General features: G+C 36.2%; 3 protein-coding genes across 5 annotated transcripts; all 3 read right to left on the bottom strand.

Annotated features, from left to right (window-relative positions):
* Positions 1 to 826: 826 nt before the first annotated feature.
* Positions 827 to 3,297, bottom strand: LOC129244695 (beta-alanine transporter). 2 transcript variants are annotated; one of them, XM_054882474.1, is made up of 5 exons: positions 2,939 to 3,297; positions 2,537 to 2,855; positions 2,222 to 2,480; positions 1,358 to 2,166; positions 827 to 1,292 (listed from the first exon to the last, which is right to left on the bottom strand). In XM_054882474.1, the coding sequence occupies exons 1-5, from the start codon at positions 3,049 to 3,051 to the stop codon at positions 969 to 971; spliced, it is 1,824 nt and encodes a 607-aa protein (XP_054738449.1). In that variant the 5' UTR covers positions 3,052 to 3,297; the 3' UTR covers positions 827 to 968. The 2 variants fall into 2 exon arrangements, with proteins under 2 accessions (XP_054738449.1, XP_054738450.1); XM_054882475.1 differs by having other exon boundaries at positions 2,537 to 2,838; positions 2,939 to 3,017.
* Positions 3,298 to 11,934: 8,637 nt separating this feature from the next.
* LOC129245204 (protein lifeguard 1-like) lies at positions 11,935 to 13,143 on the bottom strand. The gene is made up of 3 exons (XM_054883235.1): positions 12,865 to 13,143; positions 12,541 to 12,789; positions 11,935 to 12,471 (listed from the first exon to the last, which is right to left on the bottom strand). Exons 1-3 carry the CDS (start codon positions 12,958 to 12,960, stop codon positions 12,112 to 12,114), a joined length of 705 nt encoding a protein of 234 aa, XP_054739210.1. The 5' UTR covers positions 12,961 to 13,143; the 3' UTR covers positions 11,935 to 12,111.
* Positions 13,144 to 14,855: 1,712 nt separating this feature from the next.
* Positions 14,856 to 21,983, bottom strand: LOC129244791 (protein lifeguard 1). Of its 2 annotated transcripts, none has more exons than XM_054882633.1 (4): positions 21,883 to 21,983; positions 15,907 to 16,022; positions 15,584 to 15,832; positions 14,856 to 15,521 (listed from the first exon to the last, which is right to left on the bottom strand). In XM_054882633.1, exons 1-4 carry the CDS (start codon positions 21,890 to 21,892, stop codon positions 15,162 to 15,164), a joined length of 735 nt encoding a protein of 244 aa, XP_054738608.1. In that variant the 5' UTR covers positions 21,893 to 21,983; the 3' UTR covers positions 14,856 to 15,161. The 2 variants fall into 2 exon arrangements, with proteins under 2 accessions (XP_054738608.1, XP_054738609.1); XM_054882634.1 differs by having other exon boundaries at positions 15,907 to 16,010.
* Between the last annotated feature and the right edge of the window lie 1,123 nt (positions 21,984 to 23,106).

The following is a 23,106-nucleotide window of genomic DNA, read 5'->3' as shown; positions in this document are numbered from 1 at the left end:
TTTTTTCAAACTTTTTTGTTTATTTTGAAGATTGAACATTGTCATTTAGGAATGAAAAATAATATCGTTCAAATGACTGCCACGACTGGCTTTACAGTAGGCCATTCGATCAACCCAATTTTTAAGCACATTTTCGATTGTTTGGGCTCTAATTTCATGAATGGCAACTTCGATTTCATGTTTTAAAGCATCAATCGTCTCTGGATGGTTTGCATAGCATTTGTCCTTAACGGCTCCCCACAAAAAATAGTCCAACGGGTTTAAATCACAGCTCCGAGGTGGCCAATTGATATCGGAATTTCGGCTGATTAGTCGGTTTTCAAAAACAGTAGCCAAAAGCTCGAGTGTAACTTTGGCAGTGTGACAAGTTGCACCGTTGTTGAAACCAAATGTCGTCCATGTCATCCTCTTAAATTTTTGGAAACAAAAACTCGTTGAGCATATCACGGTAACGCTCGCCATTTACTGTATCCGCAGCTCCTCGCTCATTTTCGAAAAAATGGCCCGATGATGCCAGTGACTCGTTGAGGATGCATTTGCTTCTCTACAGTAACGTGTGGATTTTCTGAGCCCCAAATCCGCTTATTGACGTAGCCACCGATGTGAAAATCAGAAAAGAAGAAGAAGACTCACCACTTTCGAAATAGGTTTTCAATATTTCCCATATGTATGTTACATATGTATGTATGTATGTAAGTACAAAAAACTGAACGAATTTTAATAGACAACTCGAGAGGTTTTTTGATATAAAAAATTTTCGATTCCTGAAAAGAGTCCTGTTTACCATGCGATCAATTGTAAATTATAACCTAAAATTAAAAAAATATTTTATTTGAAATTAGTTGACTTTGTTTTAAGCGCTTTTGTTCGACAAAGACTCATATTTTCTACAAATTATTGTATTTTATTCTTACTAACTGTAAATTCTAACTCTAATATTGCACATAAAATTAATTTTATTAAAGTTGTCACGTCTCCTTAATTTCATTCTTACAAATACTGCATACTGTTATTGGCTGTCGACGCCCCCGTCCTATTTGTTCTCGTTCTCGTTCACGCTGTCGCTTGTATTTCGCAATCAAGGCCGAATTATTCAGATCGGTACTGCGCGGCGTTTTTGTACAACAACAACAGCAACAACAATTGAAAAATTTCAATGGCACTGATTCGCCCTCTTCGATGGTTTGTGGTAAATTTTTGCCACGCGTCTCCGGCAAGAAAAGACTAGCAAAGCCGCCGATTATTAATAGGGCGCCCATTATAATTAGCGGAAGTACCAACATACGCTGACCCTAAAAAGGGCGGAACAGGCAGGATATGCTGAAAAATGTGGGAGTAGTTGAAATCCACTACTTACCATGTGATTAATAATGGGTATGACAATTGGTCCGATCATCGCAACAACCGAACTAAAGCTCATGCCTAGGCCACGCACTACAGTCGGATAAAGTTCAGAGGCGAGTAACGGCAGCACTACAAATGCCGAAGAAATGCCCATCTTGCCAATGCAATAAAGCAACAGCATCGCCTCTGGCTGCTCATCGTACAACAATGTCAAAACACATGCCACACCCCCTACCAACATTGATATGCAAAGTATCCAACGCCGGCCGAAGTAGCTTAAGCCTGGCCAAAGCATTATGTAGGTGGGTAGCTCTACAATACCAGCGAGAAAAAAGTTCCATATTTCATCGCCACCCAAAGCTGGTGCATAATAGCTTAAACCTACATACACGCTGGTGTTTGCGAACCAAATGAGCGTTATAATCAACGTTTTGCGGCGCATATTTGTAGTTCGAAATAAATCCAAAATGCCATAGGTGGTTTCCGCTTCTTTACCTATTGCCGCTTCTGCTTGCTGTAACTTTTGATGCACGAGTTTAACAAAATCTGGCGGAATATTATGACCGTTGACACGAGCGATAGTTTTCAAGATGCGTGCCGCCTGCCGTGTTTTACCCACTGCGATCAGCCAGCGTGGAGACTCTGGTAGCACGAAATAGCAAGAAAAAAGCAATAGCAATGGCAGCGATACGGTTAGGGTGAGAAAGCGCCAATCCCGTATTAAATAGACTATGCCAGCGAGTAGTACCAGACCACATGAGTAAGCGATATTAGAGACAATTGTACAGAAGACGCGCTGTTCAGGACCGACTAGTTCAATAGCTATGAAGACAGAGTTAGAATAGAATGAGAGAGTACTTAGCACACATCAGCTTACCAAGGACATATGGGCTTGCGAGTATGGCTGGCACGGTAAGACCCACCACAAAACGCATACTCAACCAGGAGTAGTAGTTCCAAGCGAAGGCACTGGCTGCACATGCTACAATCTCTATAAGAAGATAAACATAAAATGAGGGGCGACGACCCCACATATCTTGCAAATAGCCAAACACGTAGTTGCCGATCAAGCCTGCAACGCCAAAGAGAACCAAAGCAAGAGTGACCAAGAAGCTCTGGTCGCACACAAGATTCCACTAAGATTGTGACCCGATAAGAATTGTTTTTTACAAACTATTGAATTCAATTTTACCTCTGTGACCACTGTGCTTGCATACATAGTGCGATCGTAATACCAGCCATGCTGACATTGCAGTACTTGTGCACGTCCCGGATTTCCGATTTGCCAAACCTTGTCTTGTTGCAACTCTATTGGGGTGCGGTATTCCATATATCTCACAATATCCGAGTAATTCCGATGGTACATCGTACAGCTGGCATATTCCACACTGCTATTGATCATATTTATAGGTATGCTGAGGTTTTTCACCAGCGTTCGATAGTCCTGCGCCCATGGCTCCAGTTCGGGTACACGACACCAGTGCTTTGGCGTTGCTGCGATAAATAATTGACTATTGTTTTTAATTATAGTTAATAAGCTATAAGTATTTTAAAACAAGCTTCCGTTTTGAGCTCAAATTAGCTCCAAATTCACCTGTAGGCATGGAAGGCACAAGGCAGCGCTGCGGGCAAGAGCACCGAGCAAATGATGATTTTCTGGTACAAACCAAAGGATCCGACCTCTTTAAGTACTTCATCGAAATCCATGGATGGTAGGATAATTAGACGGTTAAACGAATTTTCATAACTCCTTAATTAGCTGCTTCTCGAGAGCGACTGCGAGGCAGCAAAAAAAAAAAAACCCGTGCGATACAAAAGTCCACTTGGAACTGAACGCGCGCGTCACAAATGAAATTAGTGGAAAACATTCATCGGAGACCACCCTAAACGTTTTCGCGAATGCTTAATTTTGCATATTTGTGTGCATTTAGCTGCCGGTAAAATCTTTTCAGCGCAATGGTGGCTCTTATGAACACCGATTCATTCTTCCCCTAATGTGCGAATCTCAGCCGCTCTGTCGCTATTTTCATTTGCAAATTCAATTGGTCATAATTATATTATGGGCACACTAGCCTTTATAATTAATTGGCTACCATAGCTTTGGCAAGGTCTTCGTCTCAATGGGATATCCAGAGACCACATGGGTTCCCTATTTTCAAACACATGTGTATGCATGTACGTGCGTATGCTGCGAACTTACCAAGGGAATAAGAATTGGTACAGTCTGAAAGCAGTACTAGTCCCACAAGTTTCCCTTCCTGACAGTTTTAATGGCAGCAAATAATTTATCTAGTAGCTAAAACCTTTGCTTGCTACAGCTCTGTGTAGAAGAGTAATTTTATTATTGTGTGATTTATGATAATAAATGAAAAAAATCATAAACAAATTTATTCACAGTCGGGAAGTTGTTGCAGTCCCAAAATTGATTATTATACAGAAAGTAGAGTTGACAGCAGAGAATGCGAAGTAGTCCATTTAGAGTTTGGAATTTAATTTACTTATAAATCAACCACCGTGGAGGAATGGGTTGGCGCGAGGCTACCATTCGCTAGTGCCCGGGTTCGAAACTCCCTGTATTCATGATTTCACACCGATATGATAGATATTGTTTTTTCTAATAGCGGCCGCTTCTAGACAGGGAATGCCAAACCTCTTAGTGTATTTCTGCAATGAAAAGGCTTCTCATAAAAAACCATCTACCGTGAACAGGCGGTACCATTTGTAGAATAACATCGAGTTACGCATATCTTAAATTGGTACTTAATTTTATTCAAATATCTTGATCATATCTGACTGTACAGTAGCCCATTCTGTTAACACAAATTCTCAGTACATATTCACGAGTTTCGGCACTTACCCCATCAATGGCAACTTTGATTTCAAGTTTCAACTCTCTGGATGGCTGGCGCAACATTTATCCTTAAGGGCGCTCCACCAAAAATAGTCTAATGAAGTAAAATGCAAGCTTTTATCATTTTGACGTGATAACGTCTTATAATTCGATTTAGCCGGCTGCACGCACGAAAAAATGTGTCGTTACCTTGCTCATTGCCGTTACCTTGCTCATTAGTGTTACCTTGCTCATTGCCGTTACCTTGCTCATTTGTCGTTACCTTGCTCATTGCCGTTACCTTGAATGAACTGCAAGCGAAAGCGCGGAACGAACGACAAAGCAAACGAAGCAAACGAACGGCAACGTTCGACATCTTGCTCTCTCCTACTTAACTGAGCGTATATGTGTATGTATATGCGCATATGTACATATATAAATTCACGTATTTGTATTTGCATATGCCTTCTTATTGATTATTATTAATTTGATTTACTTGAAGAACTTAAAATAAAACCAAGTTTGTTAATAATACCTGTTGTTTTAATGTTATTATTATTTTTTGACGTGACATAATAATTCTATGTAGCCGGCTGCACGCACCAAAAAATGCGTCGTTATCTTGCTTATGCGGCGCTACCTTGCTTGAACAGCATGTTATGTTATGTTATGATATGTTATGATATGTTATGTTATGTTATGTTATGTTCTGTTCTGTTATGTCATGTCATGTCATGTTATGTTATGTTATGTTATGTTATGTTATGTTATGTTGTGTTATGTTATGTTATGTTATGTTATGTTATGTTATGTTGTGTTATGTTATGTTATGTTATGTTATGTTATGTTATGTTATGTTATGTTATGTTATGTTATGTTATGTTATGTTATGTTATGTTATGTTATGTTATGTTATGTTATGTTATGTTATGTTATGTTATGTTATGTTATGTTATGTTATGTTATGTTATGTTATGTTATGTTATGTTATGTTATGTTATGTTATGTTAAGTTATGTTATGTTATGTTATGTTATGTTAATGTTAACTCATTCTCTATATCCATACAAATATCTATCAAACAAATAAAATTAAAATTTTCTTTTGAAAAATGCAACCATTCAATCAGTATTTTCTTATGACGTTATCACGTTAAACTATCGTCAGTAAACCGACTTTACAGACAACCTCTTTTTTTAGTTCTTTTCGCAAGTCGAATTCATACATTAACGTTTATTTTTGCCGTTGATTAAAAACACGGGCTGCGGCGGAAGGTGAAGATTCGCGATAACTAAATCCATAATTTCATTCTTACTCACTAGAATTGAAACTCTGTTTGAAATCTGTTGGATAAATTTTGGATTGAAACTGATTTCCTTTCGATCGCAAAATTTCCGCAGATATTTAAATTTGAGTTGACATTGTTATTTTTTGATTTGAAAACAATTTATTACGCACTTTCTGTATTTTCGGGTATACAATTTTTAAAAGCATTATCTTGTTTTTTAATGCGGTAAAATGAAGAATTATGTAACTTGAAATCTACGCAGATTGATTTAATTGAATCTCCACTTTACATTTTTCTTAAAATATCTAATAAAACCGACACAAGTAATAAACTGAAAAATTAAACACCAAAATTTTCCAAATAGATTCATGTACTCGTACGAAGAAATTAAGAGGCAAAAAACGTGGCATTGCAATAAAACCAGACCAGGAGATATTCTTATAACAATTGAGGAAAAACTATAAAGACGCGCAAATAGAATCCGAAACTGCCGCCATTCCTAAAACGCAAAAAATTAGGCAGTCAACAATAAAGAAGCAGGTAAAATCAGCTCTAGTGATATCACCTTGTATCGACGCGCTTTGGTTTTTAATATTTCCCAACTTTGCTCAAGCGAAAAGCGATCCTTTCTGTAAATATCAAATCATAAACTAAATTCCTGATACATCAAGGATGTTATTTTAGCTGTCAAAATATAAAAAAAATCGATATTTCAATCCCAAACGTTGTATGGCGTCTGCTGAATCTGACTCGGTTTGTAAGGGACCGCCAGTCCATTGCGTCATTTAATGAAATGAGGTTGCCATTAAGAAGAGACTTAATTTGTTAACTTTAGTTAACTGCCATTAAAATGTCTTGTTCTCAGCTAGACATGAAATAGACCGATTTGTTGCAGGGTTGTTCTTAAGCACAATAACGAAGAGTTTAAACTCCATAGATTAGACGTTCCCACGACAGTCGGTCGGCTCTACGTAACCGGAACGTCCCTGATTTATATCCGGCCAAGACCTGTCTCTACAGTAGAATTTCTCGATGATGTATGGGGAATGTTTATGCTGTTTTAAAACAACAATTATGGTAATGTTGTACCGGGGTAGGTAGGTAGGTAGGTAGGGTGGTTGTCGCAAGACACACTTAGACCTTCGGCAGGTCCATTGTGATACCACTGGAGCTTATCCTTACTCTACGTGTTCCTTTTCAAACCATCCGGTTGCTTTAATACCGGGGTTAAAAAGTCCGAAGTAATTGGTCTTTAAAAAGTCTTGAAGTACGAGTATACAGGCCAACGACATATTTAAGCATTTAATTTATAAGTCTTCCTATCTAATTTTTATAAGCCTTTAACAGCATTTACATCTGTATGTGCCATTTTTCAAATTGAAGCTGAAGACTCGTATTGCTTTGACTGCGAGAATTGAATTTTCTTCTCATTTGGTCTAAAACCGCTAGTCAGTTTGGCCAAAAAACTATGACGGTTGGATATCTGCTTAGAAAAATTATATCTGTTATTCATAATAAGTGCAGACTGATCCTTTTCGACAAGCTTATCCATTATGTGTGCTGTAACTCCGGCCAAAACGAACAAACTGGCAAAGTGACACCTCAATCGCAATTTTGAACTTCAGTTTGAAATAAAGATATAAGAAGTCAGGATAGTCGACTCTGTAATCTGTATACTCGGCAGCGAGAAAAACTGAAACGTATACTGTCCGCGTCCCTCTACGCTGTTTTAAGGGGGTATTCTAGTCTAGAGGCCCGAATTTCGAGCATTTTTTGACGATGAATAAAAAAAAAAGCTATTGATATTTTTACGATACATTTTTTTATCATTTATTTATTCATATATTAGGAGCACACAAAATAAATTTGAAAAAAAAAATGAATTTTCATGGAGTTATGCGTCCTTGAAGTGGAAGGGGGGAAAAAAGGCAGTGTCCCCGTCGTCACGATTTCTACCCTTGTGGTCATCTGAAAAAAAAGAAATACAAATTCTTAATTAATATGAATGTCATTATCGTATGAACCAGAAAAAACGGAAAAAAAATTTTTCCCATAAAATGGCGGCTACTCAAAAAATTGAGGTCGATTTTTCTCTTATTTTTAAGCTTTCTCGAATTGTTTACACATATTAAAAAATTGAGTTTTTCGAGCTTCATACGATAGAGACATATTTAAGGAATATTCATGACAAATTTCAAGCAAATCGGTTGATTAGAACTTGAGATATCGTGCCGACCGTATCGAACGAAGTAGTTTCGAGAAACACGCGTTTGAATTTCGCCGTCCGCTCAAACCAGTCTAACTGTCGCGTCACAAAAATAGTTGTAATTTCGAAAATAATTCGAATTTTGCAAAATCCTTTTAGGGAGATATTTTTGAATACCTAAACTATCGAATTTTGAAAACAAAAATTTTCGATTTTTTCAAATTTCTAGACTAGAATACCCCCTTAAGTCAAAGCCGGTTTAGCTAATGACTGCCGGTGATTCGAAAAACTTCGAACAACGTGGAGGGGCGCGAGTGCGACGGAGAAAGCAGTGTGTGTGATCGAGAGAAAACACCGAGGTGGGAAGCGAAGGACCGCCCCCCTTCTGGACATTTTACATCTTTGCATGCAACTAACTTGCTACGTCACGGTACTTCTGGTGTAAACATAATCTTCGCTCAGTGTTTTTCATCTTCTTTTTCTCAATACAGTGAAATATTGTTGAATAGAATAAAAAATATGTATGGTGAAATTTCGATTGATGCAGGTTTGAGTGCCATCGAAGAAATGAAAAGGGTCTTGAAAGAAACAGTTGATCGACTATTTCAAGAAATGAACGGCAGATTCGTACGGTTGAATGAAATCGATGAAAAATTTGTATTCCTTCTCGATGCCAAAGGTCTTATTTATCAGGAAAAAGAATACGATCTCAAAAAAAGTGCAATGAGTTAGGTCAATTCTATTTACGTGAGTGATATTGATGGAAATGAACTTTATGAAGAAATTCTTGACTGCAGGATGTTGCTCACGAGCCGAAAAAACACCATTTCAAGTCCAGAAACATTCGTCGAATTCACTGTTGAGTTCGGAGATGAAAGCGTGTTCCCGAATCTTCGCGTCGCAATTCAAATTCTATTGACAATACCAGTTTCCATTGCTAGCTGCGAGAGATCCTTCAGCTAGTTAAAACTTATACTGTCTTATTCAAGAGCTACAATGGGTGAAGAAATATTGTGCGATTTGGCGTTATTAAGTGTAGAAAGGGATGAAACTGAAAAAATTGTTCGCTGCCATGGGCGCTACGTCCTCCAGGTACGCCCCTGTTCCTGTTTATTTAAGAACATTCATAAACACCATCAATTTCTGCCTTGAGATCAAGCGAATAATAACTCATTAGATAATTTATAATCACTCTCCCCTCGACGAACATGTCGTCTATCAAAGCACAGTTAGTTATAACACGTACATACTTATGCACTAGTTTTAACAGAGTCTCAGGCACTTTGGCAACTACCTGCATAAATACAATTGTGTATAGCAGGCCCGGTAACTTCAGCTACTGGGTAACAACGGATCGAGCGTGCTGTAACACGTTTTAGATTGGGTTCGTCGTCTAAATGTGAAGCAAAATCTTTGGTACGTATGCATGAACATACATAATTAAGTAATCATATAACCAACGGGTGTCAAAATGGGACCGCCTAACGATCTAAACTCATACTTTTCGACCAGTCCTGAAATATGATAGCTTGTAGACATGCACCTCTTCAAGTTCATAATGAGAAAAGAAATGTTTTACTACAATAACATGCAAAAAAAAAAATCGATTTTTATCCCTTACCCCCATTTCATTCATTTTGAACTTATAATTCTCAATTTCAATTTACACTTTCTCAATATAATCTAACCTTTTCTCAATTTTGAAAACTAGAACTAGAAAAGATGTAGTGCGCAAAAATGAGTCGATAGGTTTGGTACCGAAGAAAAAGTGATGCTCTACATATCTACTTTGTAATTCTTTTTTGTACACATACAATCGAGCACTATTGAAGCGTAGGCGGGTATTCCCACCAATTACAAGTTAATGCGTATATATCAGTACAAGGTGGGGCGAAACTAATTACCCTATCGAAAGATTTATAATTTTTGCAAATGGGGTCGGTCGTAGGCCAATCATAAAGCGTTTTTCAATAGGTGCGCTTCAACTTCCGATAGGGAGGGCGAACGACGCAATATTTTTTATTTTTCGCTTGTCATTTGTAAACTTCATTAGTATACATTTTATAATGAAACGCTACACACTTGAGCAACGTGTTAAAGTTATTCAGGCTTATTGTGAAAACGGGCGTTCAAATCAAAATGCATATCGCGCACTTCATCTTCAGTGAGGACGCACATTTTCACTTCAGTGGATTCGTCAATAAGCAGAATTTCCGCATTTGGGCGAAAGATAATCCAAGAGAGATTGCCGAAAAACCAATGTACCCACAAAGAGTGACTGTTTGGTGCGGTTTACATGCCGGCGGCATAATTGGCCCATATTTTTTCGTTGACGAGAACGATCGCCACGTTACTGTGAATGGAAATCGATACCGCGACATGATAAACGATTATTTTTGGCCGCAATTGAATGGTATGGACTTAGACGACATGTGGTTTCAACAGCACGGGGCCACAAGCCACACAGCACACGCTACAATTGATTTGTAAAAAGAGTAAGTTCGATGAGCGCATTATTTCCAGAAATGGACCGGTCGAATGGTCGCCGCGCTCGTGTGATTTGACGCCTCTAGACTATTTTCTTTGGGGTTATGTGAAGTCATTGGTCTACAGTAACAAGCCGGCGACGATTTGTGAGCTCAGAGCCAATATTGAACGCGAAATTGCTGGAATTTCGGCCGATTTATGCGAAAGAATGGTCGAAAATTGGGTTCAACGATTGGACTTCGTAAAACGTGCACGCGATGGTCATGCAAAAGAAATTGAATTTTATACTTAAATGTATATGTTCAAACTCGACAATAAAAAAAAAATTAGTTAAAAAAGTCAAACCGTTTGTGTTTTATTCAAAAAAAAGTTGAAGCGCTCTTACTGAAAAACGCTTTATTAGAGGCTTGTGAACTAGACAGCTGCCGTATCAGCTGCAAAGGTCAAAATAAAGATTTTCATCACTCAACATTTTTTTAGCAAAAATAGGGTAATTAATTTTGCGCCATTACATTAACTCCGACTGAAATTTTCAGTCATATTCTTATACTTATCTATTCGTAGAATATTTTAGTTCTCAAATGATTTATTTCAAAAGATATTTTAGCCTTTCTTTTTATAAAAATGGGGCAGACCTGCTATAGAACATTAACAATAATATTCTAAATCGACTTATAACACTTTTTTCTGGTAACATAAAACTTTGTATCACAAAAATTTTAAAACTTTGCCTCACTGAAAAAAGGTTCTATAACGTGCTGGGTTGTACAAGTAACTTTGTTCTAAAGGGTGATCGGGGTTTTCGTTGCTTTATTTCAATTTAGAATCCGGATCCTCTAAGGTTTCATAATTGAAATAAAACAACGAAAACTCAAATTGAATGGGCAATATTTATTATTTTTGTGTAGAACCATTCATGATATTTATTTTTTAAAGATAATCCTTTTCAAATGTTGGCCGCAATGGCCATCCGCATACACCAATTTTAAGTGACCCGCTGAAGGACTTCGGTCGGTATCTCGTGAATAACTTTAGTAATGTTGGCTTCCAATGCCTCAATCGATGCTGGTTTATCCACAAAGCACTTAAACTTTACATACCCCCACAAATAAAATCCCAAAGGTATGATATCACACGATCTTGGTGGCCAATCCACTGGTCCTAGACCAGAGATAAATTGCTCACCGACACGGCGATGCAAAACAATCAATATTTTCACGGGCTATGTGACAAGTAGCGCTGTATTGTTGGAACCAAATGTTCTGGAGATCAAGAACTTCAATATTCCGCTTCAAGAAGTCGTTTATCATGGCGCGTCAGCGTTCGCTATTTACTGTTACATTAGCGCCAGACTCGTTTTGAAGAAATATTGGCTGATGATTCCTCCAGCCCTTTGAACGCACCAAACGGTTGTTTTCTAGGGATGTAATCGCTATTCTTGAATGGCGTGGGGTTACTCTTCAGCCCAAATACGGTATTTTTGCTTATTGACGTTGCTATTAAGCCAGAAATGGGTCTCATCGCTGAACAGTTATGTAAGTTGACCTGAGCGCGAAAAACAGGCAGTCTCAATGGGACTCCCTGTATTGTGTGTGTTAGCTATGTGCGGGTTATTCACTAAAATACATTGACATCTTCAAATGCACTTGCACATGCACTATTATTAGCTCGATAAGGAAGTTGAGCACTAACTTACGTAAGTGCTTTACTGGTCTCTTCGGATTACACTCAGCTAAAATTTACTTACTTTCATATTGTAAAATACTATGTGCGCCATTAATTTCTCAAAAATATTTAATATACATTTAAACAGTATGAAAACAGTAAAGCAAAATATTAAAATATTCAAAGCTAAAAATATACAAATGTACGATGAAAAATATGTACGTTTATAGTATACATCGACATCTGTTCGGGTCTCCGCCAAACGCGTATAGGTATATTACTTCCCTTTAATTTAATTTTCTAAGATGCCCAATAAGTTAAGAATGTAGAGGAACAGATTGATAATATCTATATAAATACTTAGCGCTGCAAAAATATAGTCCTCTGGACTAATCGCGTATGTATGGTTGCCGCCAATCATCAATTGTATGTCATATATTAGGTAGAAGGAAAAGACGAGAATTCCAAGAGAACAGTAAACTATTAGTAAGGTACGTGATGGAAAGAACATGGCTACTATTCCGATTATAAGCAAAATGATCAAAGCAACCAAAAGTATGGCCCAACAAGCGGTAAAGTCGATTGCTGTTTGCAAGGCGAAAATAGTGAGCACAAGGACAACGAGCGTCGTTATGCCAACGGCATATAGAACCTGTGATAGAAAGTGGTAGACATTCAGCAATAACCTTGAACACAAATTTTCAAAGTTGCACGTACTAACCGTATCGGGTGAGTAGTTGATGGCAACACAACCTACCAAAACCGATTCCGCTAATGTTAATAAGATCAGAAGTATAAAGTTTATGGGATAACTGCGGCGGACTCCTTCACAGCAGGCGATCGGTATCATTGTAATAAAGACACAACCAAAGGCCACCCATATAAGCCAAGGACGTTCGATTATAAAATTTTGTACCGCATCAACGAAGATGAAAATACTGACGACTCCAAGTGTCAAAACGAGTTGTGCCTGAAAGAAATCATCATCGGTGCTCGGTCACTAAGGCTGAGTCATTTGTGACTTGATGTACTGCTATGCACTCACCGATAGAATAGCGAACACCTTCGAGATGAATGCATGGCGCACGTATTTGTCATCAAAATCTTCAAAGCTCAAGCTTTCTAAATCGCGTTTACGCATTTTGATTTTTTTTTTATTTGTCAACACAGGCAGGAGGCGACAAAGAGGATGTATAAAATGTAGCTAAATTCTCTTCGTGTTCATTGGCTCTTTTCTCAAAAGAGTAGGGGAAAAGTAAATAAATCTATTTCAACGACTTCAATATTTTATGTTCTATTTATGATGTGAAAGATTTTCCAATCCATATGAGTAAATGTAATTTTTCATTAGAGAGTATTTTAAAGGGTGAGTTTTGAGATGTGCGGGATTATAAATTAAAATAGAAACTGAAGTGTAAGGTAAATGAAATTTTTAATTCAGTTTAATTTCTTATAGGGTTATCCATATACGAGTATCTTTTTAAAAATGAAATAAAACAAAGAATTTCCATCAATCCATTTCTTTTGGGGTATCATGGCTTTACCAAAACGAGCTCTATATCTGGAACAGAATTTCATTCATTTAGCTGGTTCGACTGGCTTCGCAAGATCTATTCCTGTGAAAAGAGGACTTTTCCAAGGATTTCCTGGTCATTTAGGGTTTTATACACCAAATGTGTCAAACTACATGCACCTGAATATCTGGATCTGAAAATTTGGCCGCATAAGCTTGATTTAAAACGATATCTCACAAAAAAGTATAAAAAATAAATAAATAATTGGCGCGTACACTTCTGTTAGGTGTTTGGCCGAGCTCCTCCTCCTATTTGTGGTGTGCGTCTTGGTGTTGTTCCACAAATGGAGGGACCTACAGCTTCAAGCCGACTCCGAACGGCAGATATTTTTATGAGGACCTTTTTCATGGCAGAAATACACCTCGGAGGTTTGCCATTGCCTGCCGAGGGGCGACCGCTATTAGAAAAATGTTTTTTTTTCGAGATTCGAACCAACGACCTCTCAGTGAATTCCGAATGGTAATCACGCACCAATCCATTCGGTTACGGCGGCCGCCTCACAAAAAAGTATAAGGCGGTTAATAACCGAACTTTGCGTAAAAAAGAACGATTGTTGGATGAGCTGTGCAATATGATAGGCTATGCTGTTGAATACATACATTTTATGGCGTAACAACATTAAAAAAAAAATGCCAGTGATGTGACCAAATCTGGCGTTCTTGAAAAAAAAAAAAACCATAATATAACAGCCGTTTTGAGTGCCTTTCAGATATGGAGGAAATTCTTTGCCACACTGTATTGGCCATATTCAAAGAAGAAGTTTTGTTTCTAAGGCGAGGTTGGAATATAAACAGCTTAAAAGCAATAAGGCTCCCGGGGCTGGTGATCTACCAGCTCAACTGTTCAAAGCCAGTGGCGAGGTGTTGGTAAGGTCCATAAATCTGCTGTTAAGCGTGATTTGGTATACTTAAAACACATCCCATGAATGAAATCTACGATTGCTGAATATCAATACTGCCGTCGCGAAAAACTTTGCCTGCTTAGCGATAAAAATAAAAAAAAATGTCCGTCTCGATGTGAAGAGAAAAACGACTCTTGCAGATGAGTGTTATTTTGGGCTCGATAAGTAAATGAAAAATAATTTACGCTCAACGAACAAAAATATGTAATATGTGCAAGTATCCCATAATGCATTCTCTTTTTTTTTTATAAGAGGCAGAAACATGGTGAACATAAACCATTCGGCAATATTATTCAACGCAAGATCTTGGACATTCTCCGTTGCCTCGGGTTCGAAATCCACTGCAGCGACTAAACATCAAATGACAGAAAAAGTTTTTTCTAATAGCAGGGTCCCTCAGTAGGTAATGGCAAATACTCCGAGTGTATTTCTGTATGAAAAAGCTTTTCGTAAAAAACCATCTAGCATTCGGAGGCGGCATAAGACTGTTATTTGTTGCAAAACATCAAGACACACACCACAAATTGTAACAAATCTCGGCAAACATCTAATGGAGGATTTACATGTATGTATATAATTGTTCTAATTTTTTTTTAATATTAACCGAATTTTTCTTTTACCTTTAAGTTGTGATTTTTAAAGCTCTTACAATTTTTCTTAATCTACTTGGTAACACCAATTTCGCATACAAGATCTTATTTTTAATTATTATTTATAAGGTATGTTGCGTTTATATTTGGCTTATATGGATTCATAAAAATTGAAGTTAGTTGCTTAATATTATCTCCGTCCGACGTAGATATGATACAGCAACTACTCATTTAATCTCTGTGGTTTGCTTAAATGTTAAAATACAGTATGTCCGCTTCATCCTCTAGTCGCTCCAATAATGGCCAATATATACGTGAAGATATTTATGATATCCAGATAAAGATTGAGCGCTGCAAAAATGTACTCCTCCGGACTAATGGCGTATTTATGCTTACCCCCCATCATCAATTGTGTATCATAAACTAAATAGATGGAGAAGAGTAATGCACCCAGTGAAGAGTACACAAGCGTTATCACTTTGCCGGGTATAAAGATAGCCACAATGCCAAAAATGAGGAATACAACAATGGCGACCAAAAGGACACCGCCGCACATGGTGAAATCCCATTTGGTTTGGAAGGCGAAGAGTGTCAATGCAAGGCATACAGCAGCTGTTATGCCAACGGCCAACATAACCTGCGGAGAAGCAATTGTGTGAAAGCAATTCTTATACTGCAAATAAAGGTCTACTTATGTACCTCACTTGAACCATAATAGGTAGCGACTATACCCAGCAGGAATGACTCTGCCAATGTGAATATAAGCAGGAAAATAAAGTTCAAAGGTGTTTTGCGTCGTACACCCTCGCAGCAAGCCATACATATCATCGTTACCAAAAGTATGGCCAGTGCTACCCAAACTATCCATTGTGTACGATGAACCCAGTCTTTGACTTCCGTCACATATATAAAAACCGTAATAAAGCCGAAGGTGATGAGCAATTGCACCTACATATGCATGTAGAATGGAACAGAAAGTTGTGTTAGTTTGTTTTTAAAATAATTAAACGAGTAGCACTTACCATGAGTATCGAGTAGACTTTGCGTATGAAGCCCTTTCGTACGCTCTCCTCATCGAAAGAGAAGCTTTTCGCGCCCTCAGCATCATAAGCGCCATAGTTGTCACCTGTGTGAGCAGCTAAGAAAAAATTAGTATACAAATTTAGATGAGTGTTTTTGTGGTTTGTGAAAAGGGTGCAATTGTGTGTGCGTGTGTGTGTTTGCTTGCTATTGTTTAAGTTTTGTTTAAAGACGATAAGCGAAAGTGTTGAGTGAAATAATAAATAAGGTGTCGAAATAGACTCATTGAGCATCGTGAAGCGGTATAAGTTTATTAATGGGAGAAGCCTAAATTAAAGTTACAAGTAGTATTTTGCAAAATGTGAGCTTTTTAAATACTAAATAGTCGTTTGTTGGAAGAATGACGTAATTCGAAAAATCCAAAAAATCGAGAAAAACGGCTTCAGTTTTCAATTGACTACGTGGCCCTAAGTTAAACCAAAGCCAACTGTTGATGTTGATGAACTGCTAAAACAACAACAATAAATTCGAATCTAATGAGACTCTCTATGATTTTTTAAAACAGCATAAAAGAAGAGCAGATGGTCTTAAAAGTTTTTTCTTTGGGTTATTACTTTCTTCCAGCAAAATAGCGATATTTATAAAGGGTGATTCAATAGTGATTCAAGGGCGATGCTTTGATAGCAATTATTTGTGATACGTTAATTTCTTTCACTCAATTGTTAGGTTCTATGTACGAGTACATGTTTGGCAGACTTAGTCGTGGAGCGATACTTAGTTGAACAACGCGTAAAAGTGATCAAAACCTTTTATGACAATGGTTGTTTTGCAAGACGTGAATTTTTGGCAATCAATAATCAGCCGCTTGGCGAACTAAAAATTCACATGCCATTCAAGGAAAAATTTTGCACTCAGAATAAGTTAATGAGCGGGTTGGCGGAGTCATCGGACCGCACTTCTTTGAAAATGATGCCGTTACCGCTGTTACGGCGAACGTTATCGTAATATGATAACATACTCTTTAAGGTTTCAAATAAATGATATGAAGTTGAATATTTGGTGTCAGTAGAATGACCCCACTTGCCACATATCGCATATCACTTGCCCATTATCTCACGAAACAACGAGGTCAAATTGCCGTCGAGATCTTGCGATTTGACACCTTTGGACTCTTTCTTCTGGGACTACAAGAAAAATATATATAAAATATATGCCAATTTAAAGTTAAAGTTGAAGATCGAAATCATATGATTTTTATAATATACAGCGCAAACTATGCCAAAATGCCGTATACTAAAATCATGATGAAGAAAAAAAATCATTTCCACAAATTTTGTTGTGAAAATCTGCGGCCTTATTGAACCACCCTGCATATTCGATGTCGTAAATCCCAAGCCATAGGAAACCAGTGCAAAATAGGTTTAAGTCTAATATAGAGCAATATAAGCGGCTGAATTTTAGAACTTTTTTTTTTAAGAACCTTTCTTAAAAGGTAGAAGCTCTCTCACATTAGGACAGTTAATAGAACGATTGAAAATGCATTTTTACTCAGTTATTTTGCCATTTAAAAGATTATATCCGACAAAATTAAAAAAAAAAAATGGAGATTTACTTCTAAAATCAGTGTTCAGTAAAATGATTTCAACAGAGCGTTCTGCTATCAACTGGTTAAAGAGGCGTCTCTAATATGGGCCGTATGTGAACGACGAAAAGAGGACTTCCTTCCTGTTATCAATTACTCAGTGTACCAACAGCTCGACACATTGGGCACTTGGACATTGGACACCTGCTTCCCATCATATTCGTACCAATGATGGATCGACCTAATAACGGCCGGAAAATTGAATAAATCTTTATCTCTATTTTCTAAAATGCGGAAGATTTATGTATTTTTGAGCGTTAGCTGAGTCAGATACCACAGATGATAGAATGGAGAAGTATAAATTCTAGGAAGACATCAACATAGTCTAGCTTGCCTACTCTCCATTATTAGGATTAGATGGAGAAGCGTACAGTATTTCTAATTGGAATGACCTAGAAACTACTGGCGCGCTATATTTCTTTATTTTAGACTCATCACCTTTTCGATGTGCTTCAACTTCTTAACTTCTAGAAATCGTGAAATTATAGAACTACTTACATTTGTATGTATTTTAGTGTTCGTAGCTTTTGTGAAAAAAAATGTATGAAAACAAATTGTTTATGCAAACTATTTACTAATGTGAGTGCATATTGATTTATGTACGAGGGGTGTTCAAAAAGTAAGGGAAGTTTATTTTTCTGGACAATTTTTATTCTTCATCAATATCTATTTTGTCCCCTTCAAAATAATACCCCTCAGATATAATACATTTGTGAAAATGCTTTTTCAACTCACCTTAGATCAAAAAGCGCTTTGGTGGGGACTGAGCTCTTACAAATTGTGGCAAATCTCTGTCTTTTCATAGCTACTTTCTGTTTTGGAAAGAAGAAAAATTCCCAAAAGGCCCAATTCGGTGAGTACGGTGGCTGAGACAAGATTAGGGTGTTGTTATTTGTTAAACAATTTATTTTTCCGATAGCAGAGAAACACAAACTAAATATACCACAGTGTTAAAACTCTAAAAAATATTCAGGATATGCGTACTAACGCACCAAAATAAAAAAAGTCGAATGTACGTTGCCCACGAAATTTGAAATCATCTTACTTTTTGAACATAACTCGTATATGTACGTGTTTTAAGCGAGTGAGACATTTTAATATAAATTGCTTTAACTTTATATGTATGTTTATAAAAAATTCGAAAACCTTTTCGGTCAGTAAATGTGAAAATAAATGTACGTACGTATGAATATGTTTACACGGTGCCCCAAAATAGAGTTCTTTATATCTAAGGGTGAAAGAGAGTGAATTTTGGAGTCGACTGCCCTGCATCTTTGTAGCGTGCTGCTCTTTGTCGAATTACTCTAATTCGGAGCTGTCCCGCCATAAATCTGTACAGTGTCGGTATGAAAATAATATCGCGCCAAAGTCTATTTCATTTATGAAAGCAAAAAGAGACCAAATTTTACAGTGAATAGTTGCTGCATGCATGTATGTATGCAGGTAAGCACTGTTTTTCTTTTGGTGGCATGGATAAGTTCTCCCAGTTCTCCACCAGATAAGATTTATTAGTACAATATTTTGTGATAATACAAATATGACTCAATTTTTGGCGTTATACAAAAATCCACCAAGGTTTTCTTTACATTAAAAAAAAAAAACAAAAAATTGTTTATATGGAGCAAATCCGCAAGACCGTCAGGGAAAAAATTATCAAAATAGAATAGGTTTTTTTTGACATTTTCATACTTCCACTTTATTGCACTAACATTTAATAAGCTATAAGACCGCATACCAAAAATGTTTCTAGAAGTTCTATTACAAAATAATGGAAATGGGATGAAAAGTTTGTAAAATTTTTCTCTTTTTTACACAAGGTTTGCTATATAATTTGAGTATTCAAAAAAACAAAAGAAAAGCAGTCGAAACTGGTCAAAATGTTGAAGTGCTACCGTTTTGTCGCGGGTTGGATTTTTTAGATTTTCAATATATGCTTTGAATCTGATTCATTTCATACATTTTCATGGTAACATTGGTTTTAGCTAAACATACGCATATGTAAGCTCAAAACCATTTTTAAAATATTCTCAGACTCAAGCGGCCTAAAGCTGTATGAATTTCCATACGAAGAAAAAAGTAAATAGGCACATTACTTATTGAAAGAAAAGCTCTTGATGTTATATATAATATATGTACACAGTAAAAAATGATGGTTTATATTTAATACCAGTTGCTATTGAATTTATACAATTTTGGAATTAAATTTGATTTTTAATTCTAAAAAGTTTTATTTTAAGACGATGAAATATTCTTGCAATTATTTTAAATCCAAAATGGGTTGAAAACAAAACTTTAATTGGTGCTGAGCGTTGCGTTTTTGAAATTTAATACCTATTAGATTTAACGTAAGACCAAAAAAACATTAAAATGCTCTCTTAAATGTTTCAAGCTATTTTGGTTTCAATTTAATTATATTCAATTTTAAATTTATTGGTTTAAAAGTAAAACCAAAAAAGTATTAAAAAATTTTCTCACTCTCAATTAATTTTAATGTACTCTGAACTTTAGTATTATTTCCTTTAAAGTAAAACCAAGAAAGTATTAAAAAATTCTCTCACTCTGTGTCATTTTTTCCACTATTCTAGAAGCATGTTTTTAAAAGTGAAATACCACGCGGAAGGAAAGCGATGATAGCGAGGTAATTTCTGAAGAAGATCTTCGTTTTTTTCAAAACTGCATAGTTAAAGACGAACTGAATCTGGTGCAGCAGAAATTTCGAGAAACGTTAAAATCGAGACAAAAATTTATCGCAACTGCGTGGAATGTTTTGGAAATATGAAAGCAGAGTGGAACAAATTTTTATTGCTGCGAGTGGCGGTTCTAATTTGGGAAACTGTACAGAATGGACGTCTGAAGTAATACCTTATTTGATTTTCTTAAAGTTGCTGCCATCCACTGCCAGTGGACGCGAACAAAAAAAAGCAAAATTCCAAAAATCTGTCGACAGTTTTATTTTTGAAAACGTAATTTACTATAAATTTTTTGTTCTTAATGGGCATAAGTAAAAAAATTTGTTTTTACAGCTTAGAAGAATATAAAATAACGTCTGGTCAGCCCACAATCGTTGCAGTTGGACAAGACAAAGCCACAATTTGCCAATATTTTATAACAATTGATGGTAAGAAGATAGCAGTTCCCGAGCATTATGAATTTAGGCAAGTTTTTGACTTGTATTTTAAAGCATTTTACGTATTTAATATACAGTTTGATGTAACTTATATATATGTTGTTGATAACGAAATTTACTTAAGTTTAGAAATCTTTGTCACTAAGGAATTTAATTCCATTTTGCAGTGTTATGAAATTATTTCAACAAATCTTTCAGAACTAATTAAATTTAATAGCCTTAAAAATGTAAAACCATTTGAAGTGTACTTTATAGATTCAAAAATGTTTTTATTAATTCCATGTGAAATTATAGAATAAAATTTAAATATGTATTATTATTTCACTTATGTATATAAATTTATGTCATTTTAAATAAAACGTAAATTTTTATTTAAAAAATTTATTTTGTTTTTTGTTTTGAGGATTCGTCAACAATGTACTAAATCTACTACAATTTTGGTTTGGATTCAATTCCTTTTTGGAATTAAAATATCATTCAAGGGTTTACTTTCAATTCCAAGAAAGTTCTACATTCAATTCAATTTTGGATTAACTTTAATTCTAATTATTATTAAATTTATTTCAATTCTCGTATAAAGTCAAAACCATTTTAGCTTTATTTTTAAACCCTTAAAAGTATATAATTTAGTCTCATTCTTGGTTTTTTAAAGAGAATATTTTAATTATATTAACTTCTCTCTCTCTTTTCTGAAACCGGAATGGGTTTAATCTTATACTTTCTGGAATTGTTATATATAAACACCAAATTGGTATTAATATTAAACTAAAATTTTTACTGTGTATATATGTGTGTTTGCAGGCATATACACATGTATTTAGATATGTACATATATAGAAATATACATACACATGCAGCAGTGTCGAATATATGTAACTAAACACTAACTAACTAAGTTTCACATTCGTCTGGCTTGTGACTCATACTCGCATGTCGTTAGTTAATCCACCTCCTGAATACATACATACGTGTCTATGTAAATACATGTGGAGCAGTACTGAAGTGACAGCAAAGAAAAATTTCGGCCCATGATCGGAAATAATTCTCCAGAGCGAGTAACTAGTAACTAATTAATCGCTTCACTTCGATAGTTAGTTATTGTTGTACTGCATTTTGTTTAATGACTCAATGTTATGATCCACACATTTGTAATTCACCGTAATTTGAATAATTGTTGTTATACATATATATTCAGATGTCTGTACTTGCCTGCATACATTATTGTTATTTTTCAATTAAAAAACTTGTTAAACTTGATAAACAATCGCGAGGAAGCGTTAAATGTATTCTGGTGGCTAAATAAATTCGTACTGAATCACTTTCAACTATGAAAATACAGACTTGTACAATGCAGGTGTTTCACTTCAATATGGAAGATAAAGTTCCATAACTTATCTGTTGATAACGAAATGAACTGATAAACTTTCCAAATTTTGTGTGCCATTCGAGCACACCCATGAGAGCGGTCGGTGTGCTATAGAAGAGAGCCGTGATTCGGCCCTTTTTTATACCCGGCGCTCTATTTGTATGTAGGTATACAGCGTATTATAACGGTTGATGAAATGCTTGCAATTAAAGACATTTATTGCGTTGCTACGACAGTCGGTTCTACGTCATCGGAAGGACGCGGGTTTATATCCGGCCAAGGAATGTCACTCCAGCAGCATTTCCCGTACATGTGTCGACATCACCAATTCCTAGATTTCCAAGTTGGAGCATAGTACCACAGCGAATTTTTTCCATTCGGGTCTGTTTTGCGCCTTAACTTCATTCCAGTTAAGGGGGTCTTCTGGTCTCGAGGCCCTGAAATGAAGGGTTTTTTTGGGGATTGATTGTGACAAATCCTGTGAATATTTAAAAAAAAATTTTTTTTTATTTTAAAGGTACATGTCTTGGCTTTTAAAAAATGGTTTTGACTTTGAAAAAAATTAACACCCGCGACCTTGAAATGGCGCTGAAGACGTCCACCTCCAAACGAAACAGGTCTCCATTTTGGTCACGGTTTTTCCACCTGGGTAATCAGAAAGCAAAAATTAGATATGCGTTGTCTTCAGAGTTGCCCTGGTTAAGTTTTCTCGTGACAGATTTTTTTTTTTTAATTTTTTTCAAAAGATATGCAACAATTTGCAAAAAAAAATTTTTTTTTTGCTCATTTTTTGAACTTTAAAAGGTTATAAAAATGGAATGAAAAAAAATTTCAAAAATCGTACACGGGGAAACTTAGCGGTAAGTTTTCCGAACCTTTTAAGACCAAAACCATTGAAATCGGAGTATAACTACTATGAAATGCTTAAAAAACACGATTTTCGGTGAAACGCGTTTAAAGATAAAGTTTATGATAAAAACGGCCGGAGGAGGGTACACTTCGGTGCCCAGAAAAATGTGAAAAAATGCGTGGCGTATTCTCGCATACACATACAACAAAATTATGCA

Source organism: Anastrepha obliqua, chromosome 4, assembly GCF_027943255.1.
Source record: "Anastrepha obliqua isolate idAnaObli1 chromosome 4, idAnaObli1_1.0, whole genome shotgun sequence".
Classification (NCBI taxonomy): domain Eukaryota; kingdom Metazoa; phylum Arthropoda; class Insecta; order Diptera; family Tephritidae; genus Anastrepha; species Anastrepha obliqua.
Note: the sequence above shows the minus strand (reverse complement) of the source record. Positions and strands in the feature narration are given on the sequence as shown.

What these genes read in the sequence shown, in the direction of transcription:
- LOC129245204 (XM_054883235.1), bottom strand. Translation starts at nt 12,960, where the DNA reads ATGCGTAAACGCGATTTAGAAAGCTTGAGCTTTGAAGATTTTGATGAC. An exon ending in AGGTGTTCGCTATTCTATCG is followed by an intron (nt 12,790 to 12,864) that starts GTGAGTGCATAG and finishes GATTTCTTTCAG; the next exon opens with GCACAACTCGTTTTGACACT. An exon ending in TCAACTACTCACCCGATACG is followed by an intron (nt 12,472 to 12,540) that starts GTTAGTACGTGC and finishes TTTCTATCACAG; the next exon opens with GTTCTATATGCCGTTGGCAT.
- LOC129244791 (XM_054882633.1), bottom strand. An exon ending in AAGTCTACTCGATACTCATG is followed by an intron (nt 15,833 to 15,906) that starts GTAAGTGCTACT and finishes ATGCATATGTAG; the next exon opens with GTGCAATTGCTCATCACCTT. An exon ending in CCTATTATGGTTCAAGTGAG is followed by an intron (nt 15,522 to 15,583) that starts GTACATAAGTAG and finishes GCTTCTCCGCAG; the next exon opens with GTTATGTTGGCCGTTGGCAT.
- LOC129244695 (XM_054882474.1), bottom strand. Translation starts at nt 3,051, where the DNA reads ATGGATTTCGATGAAGTACTTAAAGAGGTCGGATCCTTTGGTTTGTAC. An exon ending in TGTGCCTTCCATGCCTACAG is followed by an intron (nt 2,856 to 2,938) that starts GTGAATTTGGAG and finishes TAAAAACAATAG; the next exon opens with TCAATTATTTATCGCAGCAA. An exon ending in TACCCATTATTAATCACATG is followed by an intron (nt 1,293 to 1,357) that starts GTAAGTAGTGGA and finishes CGCCCTTTTTAG; the next exon opens with GGTCAGCGTATGTTGGTACT.